This window comes from Cyprinus carpio, chromosome A8, assembly GCF_018340385.1.
Source record: "Cyprinus carpio isolate SPL01 chromosome A8, ASM1834038v1, whole genome shotgun sequence".
Classification (NCBI taxonomy): Eukaryota; Metazoa; Chordata; class Actinopteri; order Cypriniformes; family Cyprinidae; genus Cyprinus; species Cyprinus carpio.
In genome coordinates this window covers 849,313-873,803 of record NC_056579.1, presented here as the reverse complement: position 1 = coordinate 873,803, position 24,491 = coordinate 849,313, and the positions used below count along the sequence as shown (strand labels likewise).

The window sequence follows — 24,491 nt, the reverse complement described above, 5'->3', positions numbered from 1 at the left end:
TGCCGTGTATCTGAATGTAAACTGTAGTCTTTTAGTATATTACTGATGAACTTTAACCTCTGCGTTAAACTTGTACAGACTGCAGTAATAATAATGTTCTAGTGGCAGAGTTAGTTAAGAGCTTTTAAACACACAGTGCACGTACAGCCGGAGCGCAGCGCCTTCCTTTTATCAATAAACGGCACAGAACAGACATAATCATTGTCTTTAGGTCAGGTGCAGCTTTGATAGATAAATTATTACAAAGAAAATGTATTTAATCTGTAACTCGTATTTGAGCACCAGCTACTCAACACAGAGCTGCTACCTCACAATTACACACAGACTTGATTTAAAGGAAGAGTTCAGACAAAAATCAAAATGTGCTTCATCTGAGATCAGGACGAGTTTGTTTCTTCATCAGATTTGTAGAAATGTAGCATTGCATCAGTGTCTCAGCAATGGATGCTCTGCAGTGAATGGGTGCCGTCAGAATGAGAGTCCAAACAGCTGATAAAAACATCACAATAATCCACAAGTAATCCACAGCACTCCAGTCCATCAGTGAACATCTGGAGAAGACAAAAGCTGAAACAAATCCAGCATTAAGACGCTTTTAGGACTGTTTAAACGCTGCTGTTAAAAACGTCTTAATGCTGGATGTGTTTCATCTTTTGTCTTCTCCAGATGTTAACTGACTACTGGAGTGCTGAGGATTATTGTGATGTTTTTATCAGCTGTTTGGACTCTCTTTCTGATGGCACCCATTCACTGCAGATCATCCATTGCTGAGACACTGATGCAATGCTACATTTCTACAAATCTGATAAAGAAGCGAACTGAGAGTGAGCACATGTCCATTTTTGTCTGAACTCTTCCCGTAAGGCTTTTAATGTTTCTGTGTTGCCGATGTCCTGAAATAATTTCCAGAGGACTGAATCAATTTTTTTTTAAAAACAGCTTTATTGATTTATCGTTGCTTCCTCTTACTGACATTTATTTTATTTTATTTTAAAAATGTCTTTTTTTTTTTGCATGTTAAAAGCAGAGTAAAACAATCCTCGAAGTTCATTACGCATATATAACTGATAGCATTTTATCATGTAACACACTGCAGCAATAACAGCCTGAATCCATGAGGATTTCTGCTTTTTTTTTTAATGCACATTTGATGTTTTTGAGCAGCACAGAGCAGAGGAAACGTTTCATTTGCCAATTCTGGGGACCTGAATATGATGCATACTTGAAAATGATGTCCAAGCAGAAGTGTAGATGTGATTCTATTTATGCAATCGGTGCTGTAGACCAATGCACACTGACTCCAGAAGATCTTTACCCCACTAAAAGTTATTTTAGGTGTTTTCCGATGAACTGCACTTTGTTTTTTAATGATGTTTCGGCTCTAGGTGCCATTCTTCGTCTATGCAGCCATTCCTTGAAGACTGGTTTGTAGATGCCTTCAGATGAGATTTTATTAATGCATTTAATGCACATTAAGCATGTTTGCTACAAGTGTTCATTGAGATATTCATTGGTCAATGTTTCAATAAACCACTTCATATTCCGGGATTGGTTTTATAATGTTTCACATCCACAGAGAAGTGCACGTGTTTGCATGTCGAATTTTATGACTGAAGGCAAAATAGGAAATTGGGAATTCAATTTATTTAACTGAAATAAATTAAAACGGCACTCTTATAAAATATTGACTTCCAGACAGAAAAAGGTTCAATGTCATGCTGTGAAACGTTTGGTCACATCAAACAAACTAAACAATGGAAATCTTCACAGAAAACCAAATCAAAATGGCTCTGGGATCAGATCTTATCTAGTAAGAATGATAAATGCAGTCAAAAAGGAAAATATGATCTTCAGCTCTACTAACTGCCAGCTGTTTTTCTTCAATAATAGTAAACGCTCCTACAAAAGAAACTTTTAGATACTAACAGCTTCTCAACGTGGCATCCAGTGTAACCTGCGTTTTAGTTTTAATTGAACTCGGAATGAAAACTAATAAACAGACTCCAGTGGAAGTGTTCAGAACACACTGATCTCAGTCAGTCGTGAAGCAGATGTTCATCCGGTTCTACAGCAGGCAGCTCAGGGAGACTTTAGTGGTGTACGACGGCTGAGTGTCTGAAAAATAGTCATTTGAGGAACAATTAGCTAAAGACTATTATCTGCAAATGATGCACAAACCAGTTGCCAAATGAACTGAGCAGAGCAGCTTTGTATGATGTTATCAGTGTGTACTCGATGCACTGAAAAAAAACTATTATTATTATTATTTTTTGTATTTACTTTGAAACTGCTAGTAATTTTCACCAGTAATTACAAATAATAATAAAAAAGTAACATTAAATTAAACATGCAGTTTTCAAGTAGAAAGACTGTTCTTGTAAAAAGTAATCCAGTGATATTGGTTTTATTTTACAGCTTCAGAAAATCAGCATGTTTGGGCAAAATTTTAGTGTGGCTTCTTTTCAATTAATTGATGTGAATCTGAATCGAATTGGCTGCATCAAACAAGAAGCTGAACTGAAATTTTAATCATAATGACAGGAAGATGAATTTACTGAACTGATTTTCTTAAAAAAATATATAATAATAAATTAAATTATAATTTAATTTATCAAATATAATTATTTATAAAATGACATTTATTATATCTAAACTACACTGCTTATATATATATGTGTGTGTGTGTGTGTGTGTGTGTGTGTGTGTGTATTAGTGCTGCTGTCAAACGATTGATTGTGATTAATAAAAAATAAAAATGTTCTTTACATAACCTGTATAATGTGTATATATATGATATAAATACACATGCATGTATATATTTAAGAAAAATGTTTATATATAAAATATTATATATATATATATATATATATAATATATATATATATATATAATGTGTATGCACACATTATGTAAACAATTTTTTTTTAAATCACAATTAATCGTCTGACAGCAGCACTAATATATATATATATATATATATATATATATTTATATATATATATATTGAATTTAAATTCATGGATTTATCATCATTGTCACCTCTGTCTTGAAGGGTTTCGATGTATGTCTTCATGAACTCCTTGTCACGGCCCTCCTGAGCTTCTGAGTCCATGCTCATGTCTTCGTTCTCAGTGTTGATGGGATTGTCGTATAATCGGATTAATCTGGAACAGAAAGACAGTAGATCAGCGCTGCTTTAGAAAGTCTTTTCAGGGGTTTGGAGAGACAGCAGCAGCTGCTCTGGTTTTACAATCAGAATAAAAAAAAAAAAACACACAGAATGACATAAATATTTACGTTTCTCTGGGGAATGCAAATATTTTATGACAGATTGGACTTTTTTTCGTCTGAATGCAAATATTTTGGGACCGAATGCAAATGGCTTGCGACAGAGCTGACTTTTTTTGTGTGAACGCAAATGTAAAAAGAACATTATTTTGTGCATTTGGTGTAATGAAATGTGTTTATGCGGTGTGAGCGGAGGCCGGCGGGTTCTGGGCGGCGTTATGCAAATCTTCCCACATCGTGACGTAGAGATGTGTGGGCGTGTTAGAACGAGCCGTTTCAGGGGGACGTGGTTGACTCTTAACTTTTATAAAGAATATCTCTTTGGATTTGAGACTTTAGTCTTTACAACTTCACAGATCTCTTTATGCACCAAGAGCTTGTAACACTCCAAAGAGAAAGGAAAACTTGAAATCGCATCATATGACCCCTTTAACTATCGAACGCATAGTTTCTCTGGGGAATGCAAATATTTTTACAAGAGAAAGCAAATGTTTTGTGAGCAAATGCAAAGTTTCTCAGGGGAACGCAGAAGATTTACAAAATATTGCAAATGTTTCGTGAGCAAATACATTTCTTGGGGGAACGCGTTACTTATGCAAGAGAGTGCAAAAGCATCGAAATAGCATTTTTCCTCCCATCTCATTTTTCTCTGTAGGGTTCGCACTTACTTGATATTAGGATTGTCGATTAATTGTGACGGGATGCTGTACAGCTCGTCTGCGCTGATGACCAGCATCTTCAGATGTACGAGGTTCGTCATGGTCATCGGCACGTATCGCACTTTGTTTCTGTGAAGGAACAGCGTCTCTAATGCCTCGAGCCTGATGAGGAGCAGGTTCACAGTGTCAGGCACATGATGAACAGATGGTTATGAACATAAGTACTGCAAACACACACCTGTCGATGTCCTCCGGCAGGTCTTTGAGTCTGTTGTTGCTGATATCCAAACACTTCAGGCTTTCCATGCGAAGCACGCAGACCGGAATACCGGCAAACTGATTCTCTGCCACGTCCAAGTGCTTCAGTTTTTTGAGATTGCTCAGCTGAAAAGGAATAATGCACACAAAAAGGTGTGTTTAGTAAAGGTATTCATGCATAAGAACACAGTTTATATGGTGTCGCACCTCAAAGGGAAGCTCGGCCAGGTTTCCGTTTGCTGTCATCTCTAATCGTTCCAGATTCTCACATTCTCCGAGTTCAGGTGGAATGCGTAACAGTTTATTATAATTCACACGTAATTCCCTGAGGTTGATCAGCTTCCCTGTGAAAGACGAGACGTTTGCATTGTATTTCTGAGATGTGGACTTATGATTTTAGTATTTCAGGTTTGGTGACTCTGACCTATTTCAGGAGGAAGCTTCGTCAGTCCGTTTTTCGGGACGTCCAGCACTTGCAGATCCACAAATGCCTCGATGTAAGTGGGAATCTCGGGAATCCTGGTCCCATGGATGTGCCATTCCTTGAGATAAGTCATGTACTGAAGATCTTCAGGTAATTTCTGCAGATCACAATCATAGTTGGATCACGGACAGCACAAATGCATTTGAAAAACATCTCTGATAAAGCTTTTTTAGGTGGTTACCATCCAATTTTTTCCATTCAGCTCAAAAATGAACTTCTTGTCGGCATCATTGTCTGGATGAGAGACACAGACGGTCAGAGGTCTCAACAAGAATACTGTTTCAGTAGATTTAGACAAATGAAAATTAAACATGCATATTTGAACAATAAACATTAAAAACAAGGAAATAGGAAATTTATTGCATATGCTAGAACATCATCTAAAATGTGCACTAGAAAAAATATATGTGGAAAAATTGAAAAGATATTATGCCACAATATTATTTAAGTTTACAAACAAAGAAAATGCTTACTAAAAAAATATGATTTTTTTTTTTAAATCTGTCATGTGATCTTTAACCAACATCAGAGAACTAAAAATGTAATAGTAAAATAAAACAAAAATGTTTTATTTAAACTCAAAACAATAATAATTAAAAAATAATATCAATGAAACGCTTACTTTACAAGTATATTTGTCTACAAGTCATGTGACTATTAACCAAGATCAAAGAACTAAAATAAAAAAACAAAATAAATAAAAATGTATTTAAACTTAAAACAACAATGGTAAAAAAACTAATAATAAATAATAATAAATAATAAAATTTATATTTATATTTTTGTTTACCTACATGTAATGTGATATTTACCAACATCAAAAAAGCTTAATATGTGATATTAAAACAAATACAAATATTTTAGTCAAATCAATAATAAAATATAAAATGAAACACTAAAATGAATGAATATTTTATGTTTACCTTCATGACATGATGTGAACATTAACCAACATCAGATATGCAAATATGCTCTTAAATTATAAATCTCAAAAAGGGGGTAAATATTTTAGATCAAAGGGGTTCTGCGAGCAAAAAACACTTGAGTATCCCTGTTTTTTAGAGTTTAGGCTTCACTTATTTTGAAATTCCTCCGAATATCCATTTCATCAGGTGACGTAATCACTAAAAGGATTGAGTATTTGGATTTGCTCTTTTTGTGCATCACCTGTATTCTCGGTGGGCAGGATGTGTATTTGGCTGAGCGTGGATCTGTCCAGGTAACACTGCAGCGCCGTGACCTCAGCGCTCTTCAGCTTCCTGCACGCGATGCGATACTGCCACTGCTGATTCACCCTGCAAACAAACATCTGCTCACATAATAGTTTGCTTTTTAATGGAACACAAGCAGTTTTTCTAGAGCAGGGCTGTTCAGTCCCTTTCCTGAAGGGCCGTGACCAGAGTGTACTTCCAGTCCTAATCAAGCACATCTGGATATTTCAGGTCAGAAGTGAACAGTCCTGCTCTAAATTCTGCACTACAGGCTCCTCATCCTCACTTGGCCAGAGCACTTTTACTGATCCGCTCTTCCTCCTTCTTCTGCCGCTGTTTGTACTTCTTCACGCGTCCCTCCCACATCTGTCGGATCAGTGAGAGGTCGTACACGGGAATGTCAATGCCGAACCGGTCTGCCTTCATGATGGGAACTGATGCTGAGGAACAGACAAACCGTATGTGAATCACACACACACACACACACACACTCTCTCTCTCTCTCTCTCACACACACACACCCACCCACACACACACCCCTCTCTCTCTCTTTCTCTCTCTCTCTCTCACCAGTCACACACACACACACACACACACACCCACACACACACACACTCTCTCTCTCTCTCTCTCACACACACACACACACACACACACTCTCTCTCACACCACACCACTCTCTCTCTCTCTCTCTCACACACACACACACACACACACGGACTCACACACCCACACTCTCTCTCTCTCTCTCTCTCTCTGTCACACACATATACACACACACACACACACTCTCTCTCTCTCTCTCTCTCTCTCTCTCTCACTCTCTCACACACACACACGACTGTAACACCCCAGCAACATCCTCACATACAGCAGCAGCTCTACAATGCGAAACATCTATTTGCTATTCAGTGTTTTTGTGTTTTCCAGGTCAAATATCTAAACATTGTAAAATAATGTTTTCTTGAAATCAAAATTACTTAAGATATTAACTCTTGTTTTCTGAAATAAATATAGTATTTAAATGAGCTTATGCTTAAAACAAGGTCAGAAAAACAATCTTGCCCATATGGTAAAATATACAAAAAATTACCCAAAAAATATATTTGCTAAAATAATGTTTCAAAACATATTTAAAGAAATATATTTTCTTACAATATATTTTTGGTCATTTTTTTTATATTTAAACTAATATATATAAATATATTTTTAAAAAGCATTCAAAAGTTTTTTGCTTTCCATATTTTTCAATCCATGAAAATACATTCACACAACATTGCTTTACAATGTTCCAAAAAAAGTAGACTATTCCATCAACATTTGTATCTAATGTATAATTAGAAAGTTTTTTTTGTTTTTTTTTTAAATACACTTTGAAATATATTTTGGTATATGTATAAGTTCAAAAAATATATGTCTTTGAGCTACACTGTTTACAACATATATTTATCATATATTAATATATATATTATATTATATTATATATATATACAACATATATATTAGCATATATAATTTTTTTTTTAATTTATATGTTGTATGGGTGTTTTCCCTTTTGGTTTATTTATTTATTTTTTATGTTTTGAACATAAATTTGCTAAACATTGATTATTATTTATTTTATTTTATTTTATTTTATTTTTCAAAAAACAAGACCTTTTTATCTTAAGTAATTTTGCATCTCAAGTAAATGTATCTTGATTTAAAAAAAAAAAAGTTTTTTATCATGGAAAACAGGACAAGAGTCCTGAGTAATAAAATCATATTTTGCAGAGAATTCAGTCTGAAGTTACATCCCATTAAAAGCTCCTCAGATCATTTCTCTCAATGAACCCATGTAAACATTTTACATTATTTTTGCTTCATATGATACACAGAAAGCTATAAACATGCAGCACTCTGTGATTGCATTTTGAATGTGAAATACAATTCATTTCAATGCACCGTATTAAAACAACTGAAAATATGTTGCTCAAAACCAGCAGGCAGTAAAAATAGAAACTGTAAATCTGTGATAAGACACTGTCTGGACCTCTATCATCAACCTCTGCATGGTTTATTAGGTTATGCACTGTTGTTTTCCAGTTCAAATATCAAGCTTTGTTTACTGAAAAATGCATTAAAATTTACTGACAAAATCTGCCCGTGGGGTCAGAAAAATCCACTTAATTCAAAGGAAAAACAAAATTATTTTTATTCTAAGATTATATTATTTTATTTCTGACCCCATTGGCAGATGATTTTAATACTTTTTTTTTTTTTATCAAAACTTCATATCTTGATCATCTTGATTTAAGACTGTTGAGATATTTCGATTGGAAAACAAGACAGAAATCCTTAACAAGAAAATATCTACCAATGGGGTCTGAAAAATAATCTTGTTTTCCTTTTGAATTCAGTTGAATTTGCAGATATTTGTTCTTGTTTTAAGCAAAAACTTCCTTAATTTGAATGCATTTTTTCAGTAAACAAGACAGTCGTTTAGTTTCTCCAGTATTTAAACAATCTTTAGACATTTGTACTGGAAAAAAATACTGAGTAAGATCATATTTGCAGTGTTTGATGATAAGTTCTACTGCATTCTGAAATAAGAAGTTGTTTTTCTCAGCAGTCAGATGTTAATCTGAGATGTTTAGCAGCTTCTCAGCATGAATCATGTTGTCGCTCATTTGTTTGAGGACTAATCTTAGACTTTTGTGACTCTGTTTGACCTCCAGTCCATGAAGAGTCACCCAGTTTAACCCCAGAACTACACGCATGGCCTGGATATTAGATCATTCGCTGTTAATCTTCATGAAAAGGTCATTAATAAGCAGATTTTCCATACCTGCGGCTGCGAGCAGCTCCTCTGCGTTTCTTTCCAGGTTTATCTGCTTGTTTACAGCTCATCTGTATTTAGAACATGCTGCTATTTTTACAGCGTGTGATTTGATGCCTTGTGTGTTTATGGCGTCTGGAAGCGTCCACATGTTCTCACTATCACACACACTGATCCGTAAATGAGGCCTGATGACATAACACACACCTGCATTCACACATATAGCCCATTGTTCTTGAAATAAAGCGTGACCTTTATCTGAAGGGTCGTGACCTCTGAAATGTTCCACATGTTGACCTTCCTTCTCTCAGATTCATCTTTATTAACATCAGCTCAAGTCACATTTATTTCTGTAGCACTTTATACAAAACTCTTTCAAAGCAGCTTCACAGAAATAAACAGGAAAATAACAGAATCCATGCAAACATCATCAAAAATGAAGCAAATGCAACGTTCTCACAAATTTAACTCACACTTTTTAAAAGTTATATAAATCTTAGAACAAAACATCCTTAAAGTAATGTTCTTATAACTTTAATAATATTTGATATACGTTCTCATAACGTTGTTCTTAGAACAATGCACTCAAAACATCCTCATGATGTCTTTTGTACTTGAAGAACGTTCTCAGAAACGTTTTTGTAACCTTTAAATAACGTTCTAATCAGGACAAGAAAACTGGACATTTTAACGTTCTTAGAATGTGAAAAATAAATAACATTATTTTTGGGAGAAAATCAGTGTTGGGGGTAACGTGAGTTATGTAATCAGATTACTTTTTCAAGTAACTAGTAAAGTAAAGCATTATTTTTAAATGTACAATAAAATATCACAGTTACTTTTTCACATAAGTAACACACGTTACTTTGTTTTGCATGTACAGTATCGACTGACTGCTCTCATGCTGAGAGAGATACATTTTTAGTGAGAAACACAATATTGTAACACATTACTTTTAAAAGTAACTTCCCCAACACTGGAGAAAATAAAATGAGTAGAACATTTAAGAATGTTTTTGGGCCTTTAAATAACTTTATAATCACAAAAAAAAAAAACTAACTTGGAAATTTCAAAATTTTAGAAGCATTTCAAAACAACGTTTTTTCTTATCACCTAACTTTATTACCTGCGAAACAGCTCGTTATTCATTTCAATTCAGTTTTGTTCTCATCCGATAGTGTCATTGCAGTTAAATCAGTAATATTACTGAATAATAATTACAGAAAAGACGGTTACAAAACATTGTTACAAAGCAGTCCTTATAATACTGGTTTGATATTGAATAATTTGCATCATTTGTCTTCCATATGCAGTGATTTGATGTTTGATCCATGTATTTTAACACACACATGATCCTGTGATGCAGCTGACCTTTGATCATTAATGTGCAGGAGACCGGGGCTAGTTGTCACACAGGTTTTGAGTTGTATAGCAGTGATTTCTGATGTAGTTCAAAACAGTCCTGAATTCTGTCCATATTTCTGCAATTTAGTACAATGTTTGTTTGAATGGGAGGTTCACAAAATATCCTGTATACTGTGACAACATGCTACTATAGACTCAACATGTGTTATATGAACACTGTTGTTGTATCTCTGTCCCAAAATTTAACTGATAAAGAGAAATTAGTAACATTAAATCAATCCCGAATCAATGTTTTCGAAAATTAAACAAACCCCAGACTGAGCAGCAGAGTGCAGTGTTGGTCAAGTGAAGACACTCAGCAGGGAGCACACTGTTAAGTGGCTCAGATGCAGTGATGATGTGTTTTTGTAGTTTGCATCACCCTGATTCCCTCCACAAAACCCCAACAGGATTTTTCCATTTTGGAAACAGAAGTTTATGATTCTTACACATGAACATAACTTTTCTGAATTATGAAGCCGATGCTGTTTATGCGAATGTTTGAGAAACAATATCATTTTAAAACCTTAAAGAAAATGTTATTTCTGGATGTTTTGAAACGTTTAAACTCTCCAGTTTTTTCATATTTAAATTTAAAAAGAACGTTTCTTCTCGGTTATGTTACAGCAACATTGTATCATTTGAAACCGTTATGAAAACATATTTTTGAATGTTTCTTAAATTTTAAGAACAACCAGTTTTATGTATTATTATATTCAATACTTTTGAAAATGTTATCTTGAACGTTCTCTAAATCTCTAAAACACTAACTAGTTTACTAGCTTATGTAAATGTTAGAGAAACTTTCTATTCTATATTTAGAAAATGTTATAATAATGTTAAATGTAATTGTTCTCTAAACACCTAAAATGCAGATTTTTATATTTAAAGAACATTTTTTCTTGGTTATGAAAACATTATATGAACTTTACATTTTTTATCATATATAAACCTTTATGAAAACGTTATTTCTAAATGTTTTTTTTTTTTAAAGTCCAGTGTTTTAATGCATAAAGAATGTTTCTTCTTGGTTATGTGAACGTTAAAGGAACATTCCATTCTATTATTTTGAAAATGTTCTGAAAACGTTACATTGTTACATTCAGAAGTTCTGAGAACACTCAAATATCATTATAAGGAAGTTCTGAGAGCATTGTTCTAAGAATGTTTCCTCTCAACATTGCAAGAATATGCATCAAATATTAGCGTTTTAAGAACGTTCCATAAACACTAGTTTAAGAATGTTTTTTCCTTTACATTTACATAACCATTAGTGAAAAATAAGATCACAGCGCTTGCAACACCAAGGTCATGAGTTTGATTCTCAGGGAATGCATGAACTGCAAAGTAAGTTGCTTTTGATAAAAGCTTCTACTTCCTTTTTTACATTTATGCATTTTGCACACGCATCTAGAAGCAGATTATCAAGCAGCTTTATTAGAAGTGTTTGCTGAAATAATGAAATGTTCCAGTAAATGCATCCTACAGTCTTCCTGTGTCACTGTAGCATGTATTGCAGAATTTCTCTCTCTCTCTCTCTCGTGTGAGCTGCAAGCAGATCTTCCGTCACTTCATCTGATATCTGATTAACTGGCTAAAGCTGGCGAGCGTGTTTTCTAATCTTATCTCCATGTCAAAGACTTCAGCTTCAGGCCCGAAGCCAACTACAGGCTTCATGCAGAGAGAGTGATTATTAGCTAAATTCAGCATTCAGCGCCATCTTTTCTCTAAATTGTGTCTCGCAATTCTGAGAAATAAAAGTCCGAACTCAGAATTCTGTTTTTTTTTTTTTTCTCAGAATTGTCACTGCACTTCTTAATTTGTCTTTTCTCAGAATTAAAGTTTACATTTCGCAGTTGCAACTTTTTTCTTAGAATTCTGACTTTTTATCGCAATTCCGAGATAACATATCACAATTCTGAGTTTATATCTTGCAGTTCTTGTTTTTTGCCACAGAATAAAAAATAAATAAAAAAGCAAACTGCAACTTTTTATCTCCCAATTCAAATCTTTATTTCTCACAATTTGGACTTTTCTTCTAAGAACTGTTTGCTTGTATCTTGCAATTCCAAATTCTTTTCTCAAAAATAGAAGAAAAAATCTGAATTGTGAGATGAAAAGTCATAATACTTTTGTTATTTTTTTAATAAAACTTGCTCAACTGAGCTTTAAAGTCAACGGCCGCTTATGTTCCTTCAGAAAGTGTCTGCTAGGTACATAAATGTGTCCTTCTGTGGGTTTTACAAAAATAGCATTTGATATTGTTTTAAACAAAGACCAAAATTTACATTATAGCATTTTTGGGGGTGAAATATCACTTTAAATTCATGTACTGAAGTCTAGATCCTGCGAACAAAAATATGTCATTTTGATAATGTTCTTAAGTTATTCAAATGCTTTTAGAAACATTATGGGAGAGTTACTTTTGAACGTTCGGAACACAGAACGTAACAATTAAAAAACATTAGATGAACGTCCAACTAAAACATTTCAGAATTAAAACATTCCATTGAATGAGGTATAAACAATGTGAACATTATTAAAGATCAGATGTCTTTGAACGAACGTTGTATTAACGTTACTGGAAGAATGTTCTGAGAACGTTCGCTGGTCGCCGGGGAAGCGCTGGATCCGGTTAAAGCTGAAGTTAATGTGGTTAAGACCTTTACATCTTGCTGAGAGAAGTGTGTTGAAAGGCCAGCTCTCCTGAGTCTGCATCACATGCTGGGCTTTAATATCATCAATGCAGGTTCAAAAAACAAGCATACAGCAAAGTTTATTTTAGAACAATGAGTCAGGCTGTCTGTGCAGCTGTGACTGATGTCTTAAGCAGTGGTAGTGTCTTATATCATAATCACACACTGCTGAGACTGAAATAGAGCTGAGGCCAGCGCTGGTTAAGACCTCGAGCTCAGCAGAAATCACACCCAGAAGACACGAATCAAACACATGTGTGATGGGCTTTCTATCACACCCAGATTCTCCAGATACAAGTGGCCTCGTGTAAAAGGGCAAGAAAGTGAGCATGTGTTAATGTGCCGTAATGTGAGTGAACAATAGATCAGATCTGGCACGCAGACGGAGGCCATCGCTGTCCCAAACACACTTTAATCCACAGCAACAATCTTTCTACTAACATTACTAGAAGAAAGTTTGTTCTTAACTTCGAGAGAACCCTGCCAGAACATTCCCTTACCGTTCCGAGTTCTCTGGTCTTTAAAGGGACAGTTCACCCAAAAATGAAAATCACCCCATGATTTCCTCACCCTCAAGCCATCCAAGGTGTGTATGACTTTCTTCTTTCAGACAAATCCAATCGGAGTTATATTAAAAATGTCCTTGCTCTTCCAAGCTTTATAATGGCAGTGAATGGGTGTTATTTTTCACTATAGCCCCAAAGAAGTGCAATAAAAGTGCATCCATCCATCATAAAAAGTGCCTCACACGGCTCCGGGGGTTAAAAAGGCCTTCTGAAGTGAATCGATACATTTTTTTTTAAGAAAAAAACTTTATAAGCAGTAATCTCTAGCTTTCGCTAACTGTCACTGGAATGAACGCGTGTACGCCAGTTAGCAGACGCTAGAGATTACAGTTTATAATTTTTTTAATATGGATATTTTTCTCACACAAACACATTGATTTGCTTCAGGAGGCCTTTATTCACCCCCCAGAGCTGTGTGAGACACTTTTTATGATGGATGGATGCGCTTTATTGGACTTCTTTTGGCTTTTTATGATGAATGGATGCACTTTATTGGACTTCTTTTGGAATCTGTACTGTACAAAGCACTATAGAAACATACGAGGGATTCGTCTGAAAGAAGAATGTCATATACACCTATAGGATGGTTTGAGGGAGAGGAAATCATGGGTTGATTTTCATTTTTGGGTGAACTGTCCCTTTAATAATGATCTCAAAATGTTAGCACAGAAACATTATTTACATTGTTCATGGAACGTTATATTTCTGGAACATTTTAGTTGGATGTTCAAGCAAACGTTTTTTTTAATGTAACTACTTGTTTCAGAACATTCAGAAAACATTAAAAAGTAACATTGCCACAACATTTTTCAATTTATAAATCATAATGTCCCCTTAATAAAAAGTAACATTGCCACAACATTTTTCAATTTATAAATTTTAATATATTTTTTGACACAAATGAAGATGAACATAAGATTTGCTCAGAATAGTATGAGCTATAGATTAGAAATGAAACACTTTACATTCACACACACACACTCAAACAATCAGACTAAAGGCTCATTCGGACTGAAAAGCCTTGATGTAAACACCAAATCTGAATAAAATTACCACTGGAATGCGTGCATGAAATAATCTGAGTAACAGCAAAAATTAAAATGAATATGACTATTTTTGGATCTATATTGCACACATGCAGTGCCATGATGTTTATGCTTACAGACATTTTAATTCATACAAGGTGCGTACTGTATGTTTACTTTCATCTGAATATTTGTTAAAAAGCTCTTCTACAACATCTCATCTTTTTTTTTTTTTATTGGGTGATGAAAATAAAAAAAATTAAAAGAAAATTGCAATGCATTCTCACAATTCTGATATAATATAATATAAACTCTCAACTGCAAGAAAAACGTCTTGTGAGATAAAGGTTGCAATTACCTATTTCATTTTATATTTATTTATTTATTTTAGTTTTAGTTCCTGTCACTGGTTCTGAGCTGTGCATGTGCTAAAGTTAAGTTTGTAAACAAATACGTGAACCTGACTGCAACATTTCGGGTTCATGTAAACAGCACTTTCAGAATCTACAGTCAGATCAGATTCATTCAGAATGACAAAAATATAACTGTGAAGTAATTAATTCACGTTTAGGACTTCTGTGCATTGACAAACGTGAGAGATGTCACCTCTGGTTCCTCTGTGAACACCGCTCTCGGACACACGTGTTTTAATGTGTCTGTCACTTGATGATTAGAGAGGTTATTTTGGATGTGATGGTCCTTTACAACATATGCAAGATGTTTTCCACCTTAAAAACACATGATGTAATGGAGGCAGACAGTGTGTGAATCTCATGTGAACGTCAGGTGTTTGCGGTGATAAGTGCATTAGTTTGCAGCGTTCTGCGTTTCATTTGCTGCTTTGGACACGATTCAAGTTGAATTACACTTCAAAAAATGATTTTCTTCCTCAGTATCTTTGACTTGTTTTCCAGTACAAATATCTAAACGTTCATAAATCAAGATGCATTTACTGGAAACCCAAAATTGCATAACCCAGCAGAAAACTTTAATGTTTTATTCAAAGTTATATATAGTGTTCTTATAAAATGTTCTTGAAGTAATGTTTATGGAACAGTCTTATAACTTTATTAATATTTTATATATGCTCTCAAAATGTTCTGAGATCAACATCAACAATTGAACGTTCGAAGGAACATTTTTGTAATCTTTAACATCTAAACTGTTTTTAGAATATACAGATAAATGTTCAGTTAAAGTTATAGTTTGCGTGAAAATAAAATTAGTACAACAGCGTAAGAAATGTTTTTGTAACTTTTAAATAATGTTCTAATCGTGAAAACAAAACATTTGGACATTTTAATGTTCTTAGAATATTTGGTAACACTTTACAGTAAGGTTAACATTAGTTAACTACTTTGGTAAACATGAACTAAGCATGAACAATACTTCTAGTATTTATTAATCTTAGCTCATGTTAATCCCAACATTTACTAATTCATTATTAAAATCAAAACTGTGCTTGTTAACATTAGTTAACGCACTGTGAATTATGAACTAACAGTTAACTAAGATTACTGTAATAAATGTAACATTACATTTATAACTAACTAATGGAAACTTATTGTAAAGTGTTACTGAATATTTTTTAAAAGGTTCAAACGTTATATTTTGGGTGAAAATATATTAGTATAACACTCTAAGAAACATTATTTTTAATGTTTAAATAACTTTCAGCGTTCTATAAACAATGTTCCCACAATGCTTTTATAACCTAAATTGCTTACCCTAGAAGATACAAGTCTTGTTTTCTGAAAAACGTACCAAAATGAATTGAGTTTTTGCTTAAAACAAGAACAAATATCTGCCAGCGGGGTCAGAAAAATTAACTAATTAAAAGGGGGGAAAAAATTATAATTCTGACCACAGTAGTAGATATTTTTCTTATTTTACAAAAAAGCTCTTTAGATGTTTTTACTGGAAAACAAAACCAGTGCAGAAGCTTCCAGCAGCCTGTGAGGAGAGATAGTGTTTGAAGTGAATGTGTGCCGCCCATCCCAACAGAAAAAGACACGGAGAACTGAAAGGAGCAGAGAGTCACGTCTGACATAAACCCGAGGAGGAGCTCAGAGACGTCATTAGAGGTGCTGATGAAGAGTGTCCGGTCACACTGACCGTCTGGACGATGAAGAGCACTCTCACCATCTGCTGATCTTTAGCTCACACACACAGCCAGGTGAATACAGAGAGAGAGAGAGCTTGTTTGGATCTCTGATGATTCGGTGTTTGATTCGTCTGTTCGTTCGCTTCACAGGAGATGAGTTCTGCTCTGGTTCATGACAAACTCTTCATCAAGTCATTCTGGGAGCAGAAGATCAACAATCACACTCACATGATAGAAGCTGAAGAAGAGAGGAGGAAGAGGAGCGCTCTCATAAAGTGAGTCTCAGAAATAAAGAGAGTATTGTTTTTTGCATTTGTAGTAAAACAACTAGAAGTGATGTTTTACTGTTTACTGCACATATCAAAGTGCCTGATAATATAATATAATCCAGAACAACTGCAAGTTAAAAAACACTCCACACACTATATTAAATAGTATTTTTTTCTGTTTGATTTCACCTATTATTATTATTATTATTATACACAGTGAAGTGTATAGCTGTGAGCTGATATTTAATACCTGTGTCCTGAGGACAGAAGATTATCAGAGTAACGGCCCTCAAATTCAATAATCCTTACTGAGACGGTGGCATGTGTGCAAATACATTCATCCGTGTTTCTCATGTACATCTCAATTATACTAATGTTACAGCGAATTGAGAGAATCATTAAAGCTCATATCTAACATCAGCCATTAATTAAAACATTATATAACACGCTGCACTTTGTATATACACATGTATATTTATTTTATACATATGTAGTTTTACTTTTATTCATCAAGGCTGCATTAAATTGATCAAAAGTGACAGTAAAGACATTTATAATGTTGCAAAAGATTTCTGTTTCAAATAAATGCTGAAGTTTCTGTTCATCTGTGAATCCTGAAAAATAAAATGCATCACAGTTTCCACAAAAATATTAGTTTTCAACATTGATAATAATCAGAAATGTTTCTTGAGCAGTAAATCATCATATTAGAATGATTTCTGTAGATCATGTGACACTGAAGACTGGAGTAATGATGCTGAAAATACAGCTGCACATCACAGAAATAAATTACAGTTTAATATATATTCACATAGAAAACAGATGTTTTACATTATAATAATATTTCACATTTTTACTGTATTTTTAATCAAATGAATGCATCCTCGGTGAGCAGAAGAGACTGTGTTTCCAGCTGTAATGGTGTTGAACTGTGATTTCAGGCTGCGTGACGAGTGGCTCACAAGGATGGGTGTGGAGGAACAGGAATATGAATATTTTTGGTTTTGGTGGCGATGGGGGGTGAAGTGGAGAGGCGAACTAACGGCACATTCGTGTGCGGCACACAGATGAGTCGAGCTGAATAAACACACGTGTCACTGACTGCTGCTCGATTCTCTTTATTTCACACATTCAGACAGACGGAAGGTATTATTGATGGGGTGGTGGTGGTAGGTGGTGTGATGGAGGAGAGGGCTGGCGCTGTCTTATAGCCGTGTGTAGTAAAAATGATGATCGTGGTGAAAAAAAAACACAATGAAAGATGGACTACAGACGTGTCGAAAGACGCCGTCATACGAGCCGCCCGTGTATTTCAAGCTCTGTCAGCGCTCGTTTAAACACAATCCATCATCACTAATTAACAGAAACACCTCTGTCTCGCTGTACAAAGTGTCGGAGGTCATCAAATATTACAAATGAAAGAACGGCGCGGTGTTTATAACGAAAACATACAGACGCGCAAACACCTGGAGTCCAACAAAAATCAGCCAATAGTCAAAGAGGAACCAAAACAGAGCCGCTTTCCAAACATGATGATCTTCAGTCGTCTACTTCTTCTTCTTCTTTCCTTTCTTCCCTCCTTCTCCCTGCTGCGCTCCGGCCTCGGCTCCGCCGCTCTTCTGCGTTCTGCTCTTCAGTTTCGGGATCATCTCCACCGCGTAAAACATCACATCTTTCCCTAAAGACAGAGACAAGACTGATGTCATCTACCTCATTATACAGCTAAACTCTTTTATCATAGCGGTAACAGCACTTGAAATAATGGATGCATTATTATTCAAAATAAATGTTTATATTATTTTTATATTATTTCAGTTAATAATATTTCAATAGTAATATTTCTTTTTTTTTTACTATTAACTTTTCTGTTTTATGTAGAGTTAGGGTAAAAATAATAAAATTATATAATTTTTTGTTATTTTATTATAGCAAAATTTTGCAGCCCTAAAAACTCTGGAATTTTTTTCTTTATTTTATATTCTATAATATATGGATATATATATATATTATATATATATATATATAATAATTATATAATTATTATTAGTATTTGTTTTTATTAGAAATATTTCTTATTTAATTTTTATTTAGGATAAGGATTAATACTATTATATTATTTTATTATTTTAAAAAAAAATTCCAAATAAATGTTTATATTATTTTTATATTATTTTCGGTTTATAATATTTCAATTGTAATATTTCTTTTTTTTTACTATTAACTTTTCTGTTTTTATTTAGAGTAAGGTTAAAATAATAAAATAATATAATTTTTTTATTAATAAAATTCTAGTAAAATTATGTAATTTTTTTGTTATTTTATTATAGCAAAATTTTGCAGCAGTAAGGTTAAAATAATAAAATAATATAATTTTTTTATTAATAAAATTATAGATATATGCAGTATCTATAGACATATATATAATAAGATATATATAAGAAATATTTTCTTATTTTAATTTTTATTTAGGATTAGGATAAAATATATATAGCCTCATAGGTTAATACGATTAGTTCTAAATGTATTTAATTATTATTTTATTATTATTATTATTACGTCATATTAATGTAGACCACAAAATTTGGGCCATATAGGGCGTGCTAAAACAAGCAGCGCAAATCTGGAATTTTATTTTTATATATCTATATATATATTATGTCAAATGATAATCAACGATAATCACATGAATCCAAATAAAAGGTTTTTTGTTTACGATATATAGGCGTGTGAGGATACTGTGTAGATTTTTAGATAGCAGTAATACACACACATGCCTTTTTTTGAAAGAAGAATAGTGCAGTATGCTAAAATTATATAAATAAGGCGCAGAGCAAGAATATAAAAGAATTTTAATATACAGGTGTCATTTATTTTATATATAATTATATGTGTGTAGGATATCAATATAAATATATAATACCCATACATATAGTAAACAGAATATATAGTTTGGATGTGATTAAGATATATCATAATAGCCCTATATATATGTGTGTAGCCTTAGTATATTAGGAGATCCTATATTTGTTTATAAATTGTAATATGTGTGTGTTAGTAATAGTTTTTTTAAAATTGGTATTAGTTTTTATTAGAACTATTTATTATTTACTTTATTACTTATTCACTTTTTATTTAGGATTAGGTTTTTAATATTTTATATTATTTCTAAATTATTATAATGTATTATTATTATTATTATTATTATTACATATAATGTGTAAGACCACAATATAGTGCAGCCCTAAACAAGCAGAGCAAATCTGGAATTTTTCTTTTTTAAAATTGCAATTATTTTTTTTCCCCAAAATCATGCAGCGCTTCTTGAAAATTAATTTTCCAGTGCATGAAAGCATAGCTTACTAGACGCAAACTTCTCGTGGCACAGACTTCCGTCCTCGAGTCTGAGCTGAATCCGCACTCTTCCTCTGAACTGAACGTCTCTGTTCCATTCGCGCGGATACATCTTGTTCTGGAAGAAGGAAGTGATGTCATGATTTCACATCCACACTGAACACCAGAATCAGAGCACGTATAAACCCACGGTCAGACCTCCACCAGAACATTGAGTCCAGCGGCGGTCAGAACGTCCCGGATCTCAGCACACGACGGGTTCTCCACCGCCTGCACACACACACACACACACACACGGAAATTGAGTGATGTGGGGGTCAGAACGTCCCGGATCTCAGCACACGACGGGTTCTCTTATGAACACTCTGATTATGAACAACACCAGCAGAAACACTCACCTTCTCCGCAGGTATTCTTCTGCCTTCTGCTAATGTCTTTTTACTGTTAATGTATGCTGGATAGATGCACATAAACCTGGAGGAAGAAAACAATTATATATATATATATATATATATATATATATATATTATATAGATATATATATAAATGTATATATATATTAATATATATATATATATATAACATAGTTTTTTACACACACGACACACCACACATTTACACACATATATTTACACACATTTTTTATATAATATATAAAAGACATATATATATATATATAGCTTAAACAAATGTAGTTTTTTTATATTTTTAAATATAAATGATATATATTACTTTTAAATGTATATGATTTTACATATATTTAAATATAAAATTACTTTTAAATACACATACACAATTACAAAATATATAAATACTCTTAAAATACATCTATATTTATATAAAATGCTTATACAGTTACATGGAACTCTATTGAGTTTTGCAGTTAAATCGTGTTACAGATGTACAGAAATATAAAGTAGTGAACTGTAAGTGTCCGTCACACTGACCGCTCTTTATCCGCAGGGTTTGTCGTTAAATGCGCCATTTCTTCGGTTTAATTCGCGTTCTAAACGCACACGTTTGATTCTGAACGCTGAGTAGTGTTTCTGTGTTGACACGACACTTCCGGCGGCGCGCGTCTACTTCCGCTCGTCCGCTCTGACGTCACCGCCGCCTGTCGGTCCGGAGAGCGTCAGCTGCAGTTAGCAATCTTAGCATGTTGTGTTAGCATGTTCACAAAACTCGATAACATGTTCATAAAAATCATGAAATATGTCACAGGATGTGAAGGTGAGTAACACAGGAACCGACAGATGCTTTTACAAACCAGTTCTTAGAAACACAGCTTCTCCCATTATGATAAAGCGTTTTATATAATTACAGTTTAGTATTTTAGTTTAGTATCCACTTGTTATAATATATTTATTTCGAATATAATGTGTTTGTTTTGTGCGTTTTCTCTTGATGTGTTAAAACAAAACAAAAACGTGCGATACTCAACACGCCTTTATTTAGTTTTAATATTTTCTAACACTTTCTTTACTGTATACAGATTATCTTGTTTGTACAGTACATACATATTTTGTTTATTGTGTACATTAAGTTATTTGCTGGTTAAAATAATAAAGGTATTAAAAAATGTTAATTATTTAATTAAAAATACAGTAAAAATGTGAAATATTTTTATTATTTAAAATATCTGTTTTCTATGTGAATATGTGTTAAACTGTAATGTATTTCTGTTATGCACAGCTGTATTTTCAGCATCTTTACTCCAGTCTTCAGTGTCACATGATCATCAGAAATCATTCTAATATGATGATTTGCTGCTCAAGAAACATTTGTAATGTTGAAAACATTAATATTTTTGTGGAAACTGTGATGTTATAAGTAATGATTCTGATGTGGTGATTTGCTGCATATTATACTGTTTTTTTTTTTGAAACTGTGAATCTTCTGTAACATTATAAATGTCTTTACTGTCACTTCTGATCTGCTTGTGTGTCGTCAGGATGTGAGTGTGTGTTTCCGTCCGCCGCTGGACGTCCGAGACGTGGTCCTCCTCACACACAGAGTCCTGCAGGAGCTTCCCAGCAGAGTCCTGCCCCAGTTCAAGCCCTGGTTCCCATCTGCGTCTGATGCGCACAGACCCATCAGACCCCTCAGACCTGCTCCTCTGATCTCCTCCGAGGATCTGCAGAGCGTCCCTCTGCATCTGGAGGAACCTGCGGAGACTTTAGACCGGCGCAAACCGGCCGAGAGCGAGGCCAAGAGATTCAAACGCTCGTGGTGCGCGATCGCCGACAGAAGCGCTCCGCTGAAGACCACGCGCTCCTTCTCGAGGCTGTTCCGAAACGCCGTGGAGAAGCACGGACTGCATCTCCGTCAGAGAGTCAAGTGGGTGGTGTGTGAGAGAAACTGTGGCGCTCGCGGGATGGAGGAACTTTGGCTGGATCTGAACCGAGCCATCAGACGCTCACGACTGCCCACCTGCAACGCTAACTACCAGAGAGCGCTGGCTCAGATCTGGCTCTACTGCGACGTCTTTTACTCCGAATATATTGGGAACTTCGTGAAGCAGGAGTTCCAGCTCTCAGGACTCATCACTTTAACGGGCCACAAACTTGGAGACATCATTAAGTTATAGCTGTGAAGTGATTTGTATTTATTATTATTGTTTTTATAAGTCATGCATTTTACATGTGTATTAAAGTGCTGTGGGTTTCACATCCGTCTCATGTCATGCTTGATAGAGAGCCGTTTATTCACCTTCATTTAAGTCCTTTAGGTTAATGTTCACTAGTTGTGTTACTAGGTCAGTGATCACTAGTACCAGTGCTGATAGAGGTTATAAAATCATGAAGAAATTGCTACTTAAAAAAAAAAAAAAACGATTAAAAAAAACAGAATGTGTTTTTATATAAAAATATGAAAAAAAATGATTTAAAATATTAAAAACTCAATTTTATTTTGGATGGTTGCCGAGGCAACATTTCTCATTTCCGTTCAGGTTTAAGTTGATGTACTAAAATAACTAAAACTCAAATATATATTAATAAAAACTATACAGACATTTAAAAATAAAAGCGTTCTTGGTGTACGAAAATATCTAAAACTTGAAACTGAAAATGATGTAAAGGTTAGTAAAAACTATGATGACGTGTATAAAACAAAAACTAATCAACGAGAAAAGCATGCATAAAAATATTAAAACTAGCTAAAATTAAAATGAAAATAAAAGCTAAGTGAATATTAATAAGACCTACAATCATATTTTAATGATACTAAAATAACACTGCTACGGATGTGAAATAATTATTCCTCAAATAATTTGTGTATCAGGGTTATTAGAGTTAATTAAAACTAAAACCACACACACAAAAAAAGTTTCTTAAAATAAATGTTAGCTGAAATAAAATTAAATATAAAAAATGTAAACTTTTATTTTATTTCAGCTAGTTGCCAAAGCAGCATTTCTCCTTTTTATTTTAACTCGATGTTTGCAAAAAGCTAAAACTAAAACTGAAATAAAAATGAATAAAAGCTATACAGACATGTTTAAAAATAAAAGCATCCTTGATGTATGAAAATATAAAAAAAAAAAAAATGAAACTGAAATTGAAATAAAAACGAGTAAAAACTGTGATGGCATATAAATAACCACAACTAATCAAAATGAGAAAAACATGCAAAAGATTATTGAATAGCTAAAATAAGAATGAAAACAGAACATAAAAAGTAACTCTAAATATTAATAAAAACTAGTATATAATTTATACTTAAACATATTTATGTTCTTTTCGTTTCTTAAAATAAACGTCTTTAAAAAAACGTTTCTTAAAAAAAAACATGTATGCTTATTTTATTTCAACTAGTTGCCAAGGCAACATTTCTTATTTTCATTTTAACTTTATTAAAACAAATACAACTAACATTTAAATAAATAAATTATATATATATATATATATATATATATATATATATATATATATATATATATATATATATATATATATATATATATATATGTGTGTGTATATATATAAACTAATAAAATTGGCAAAATTACTAAAACTTTAACTAGAAACAGAAAATCTAAAAAGAAAAGTCAATTCAAAATATTTACAAAAACGGTAATAGTATCTCATTGAAATAAAAACTTTAATAAGTAACTCACTTTACTCAATGATCAGATGCAGCCTTTTCACCTGATTCAGAGCAGAACCTTTAGTTTCTTCAGTGATGTTTGATGAATTCAGCTATACAATTCAATAATGTGATTTGTGCACTTTATAGAAAGCATTTACTGAGCACATCAATCTATGAAGGACTCATCTGTGAATTGATTCCTTTGAATCTCCTTCATGATGGTCAGAACCATCATGATTGATTGATTGATTGATTGATTGATTCTCGTG

The 24,491-nt window shown here is 33.5% G+C and overlaps 3 protein-coding genes and 1 long non-coding RNA gene across 5 annotated transcripts; 2 read left to right on the top strand and 2 right to left on the bottom strand.

Annotated features, from left to right (window-relative positions):
• Window positions 1-934: 934 nt before the first annotated feature.
• Window positions 935-8,884, bottom strand: lrrc2 (leucine rich repeat containing 2). Its single transcript, XM_042761516.1, has 10 exons — window positions 8,728-8,884; window positions 6,187-6,340; window positions 5,857-5,984; window positions 4,871-4,923; window positions 4,630-4,786; window positions 4,413-4,549; window positions 4,186-4,331; window positions 3,957-4,109; window positions 3,040-3,164; window positions 935-2,115 (listed from the first exon to the last, which is right to left on the bottom strand). Exons 2-10 carry the CDS (start codon window positions 6,324-6,326, stop codon window positions 2,066-2,068), a joined length of 1,089 nt encoding a protein of 362 aa, XP_042617450.1. The 5' UTR covers window positions 6,327-6,340; window positions 8,728-8,884; the 3' UTR covers window positions 935-2,065.
• LOC109064178 lies at window positions 6,344-17,753 on the top strand. Its single transcript, XR_002013345.2, has 4 exons — window positions 6,344-6,358; window positions 16,414-16,585; window positions 16,664-16,788; window positions 17,724-17,753. It is a non-coding gene; the product is annotated as an uncharacterized LOC109064178 (long non-coding RNA).
• srp19 (signal recognition particle 19) lies at window positions 6,464-21,217 on the bottom strand. Of its 2 annotated transcripts, none has more exons than XM_042761518.1 (6): window positions 21,081-21,217; window positions 20,532-20,607; window positions 20,332-20,403; window positions 20,143-20,251; window positions 18,050-18,460; window positions 6,464-6,514 (listed from the first exon to the last, which is right to left on the bottom strand). In XM_042761518.1, the coding sequence occupies exons 1-5, from the start codon at window positions 21,116-21,118 to the stop codon at window positions 18,330-18,332; spliced, it is 426 nt and encodes a 141-aa protein (XP_042617452.1). In that variant the 5' UTR covers window positions 21,119-21,217; the 3' UTR covers window positions 6,464-6,514; window positions 18,050-18,329. The 2 variants fall into 2 exon arrangements, with proteins under 2 accessions (XP_042617452.1, XP_042617453.1); XM_042761519.1 differs by lacking the exon at window positions 6,464-6,514 and adding an exon at window positions 6,528-6,556.
• Window positions 21,204-22,800, top strand: zgc:101664 (uncharacterized protein LOC450064 homolog). Its single transcript, XM_019082099.2, has 2 exons — window positions 21,204-21,363; window positions 22,085-22,800. Exons 1-2 carry the CDS (start codon window positions 21,346-21,348, stop codon window positions 22,718-22,720), a joined length of 654 nt encoding a protein of 217 aa, XP_018937644.1. The 5' UTR covers window positions 21,204-21,345; the 3' UTR covers window positions 22,721-22,800.
• Window positions 22,801-24,491: the final 1,691 nt, after the last annotated feature.

Bases quoted from the DNA above. Each gene is read 5' to 3' on its own strand.
- lrrc2 (XM_042761516.1), bottom strand. From the start codon at position 6,326: ATGAAGGCAGACCGGTTCGGCATTGACATTCCCGTGTACGACCTCTCA. The intron at 4,787-4,870 runs GTAACCACCTAA...TGTGATCTGCAG, and splicing joins TGAATGGAAAAAATTGGATG to AAATTACCTGAAGATCTTCA. The intron at 4,332-4,412 runs GTGCGACACCAT...ATTCCTTTTCAG, and splicing joins TGGCCGAGCTTCCCTTTGAG to CTGAGCAATCTCAAAAAACT.
- srp19 (XM_042761518.1), bottom strand. From the start codon at position 21,118: ATGGCGCATTTAACGACAAACCCTGCGGATAAAGAGCG. The intron at 20,608-21,080 runs GTCAGTGTGACG...TTCTTCCTCCAG, and splicing joins AACCCTGCGGATAAAGAGCG to GTTTATGTGCATCTATCCAG. The intron at 18,461-20,142 runs GTAAGCTATGCT...CTCTGTCTTTAG, and splicing joins CCACGAGAAGTTTGCGTCTA to GGAAAGATGTGATGTTTTAC.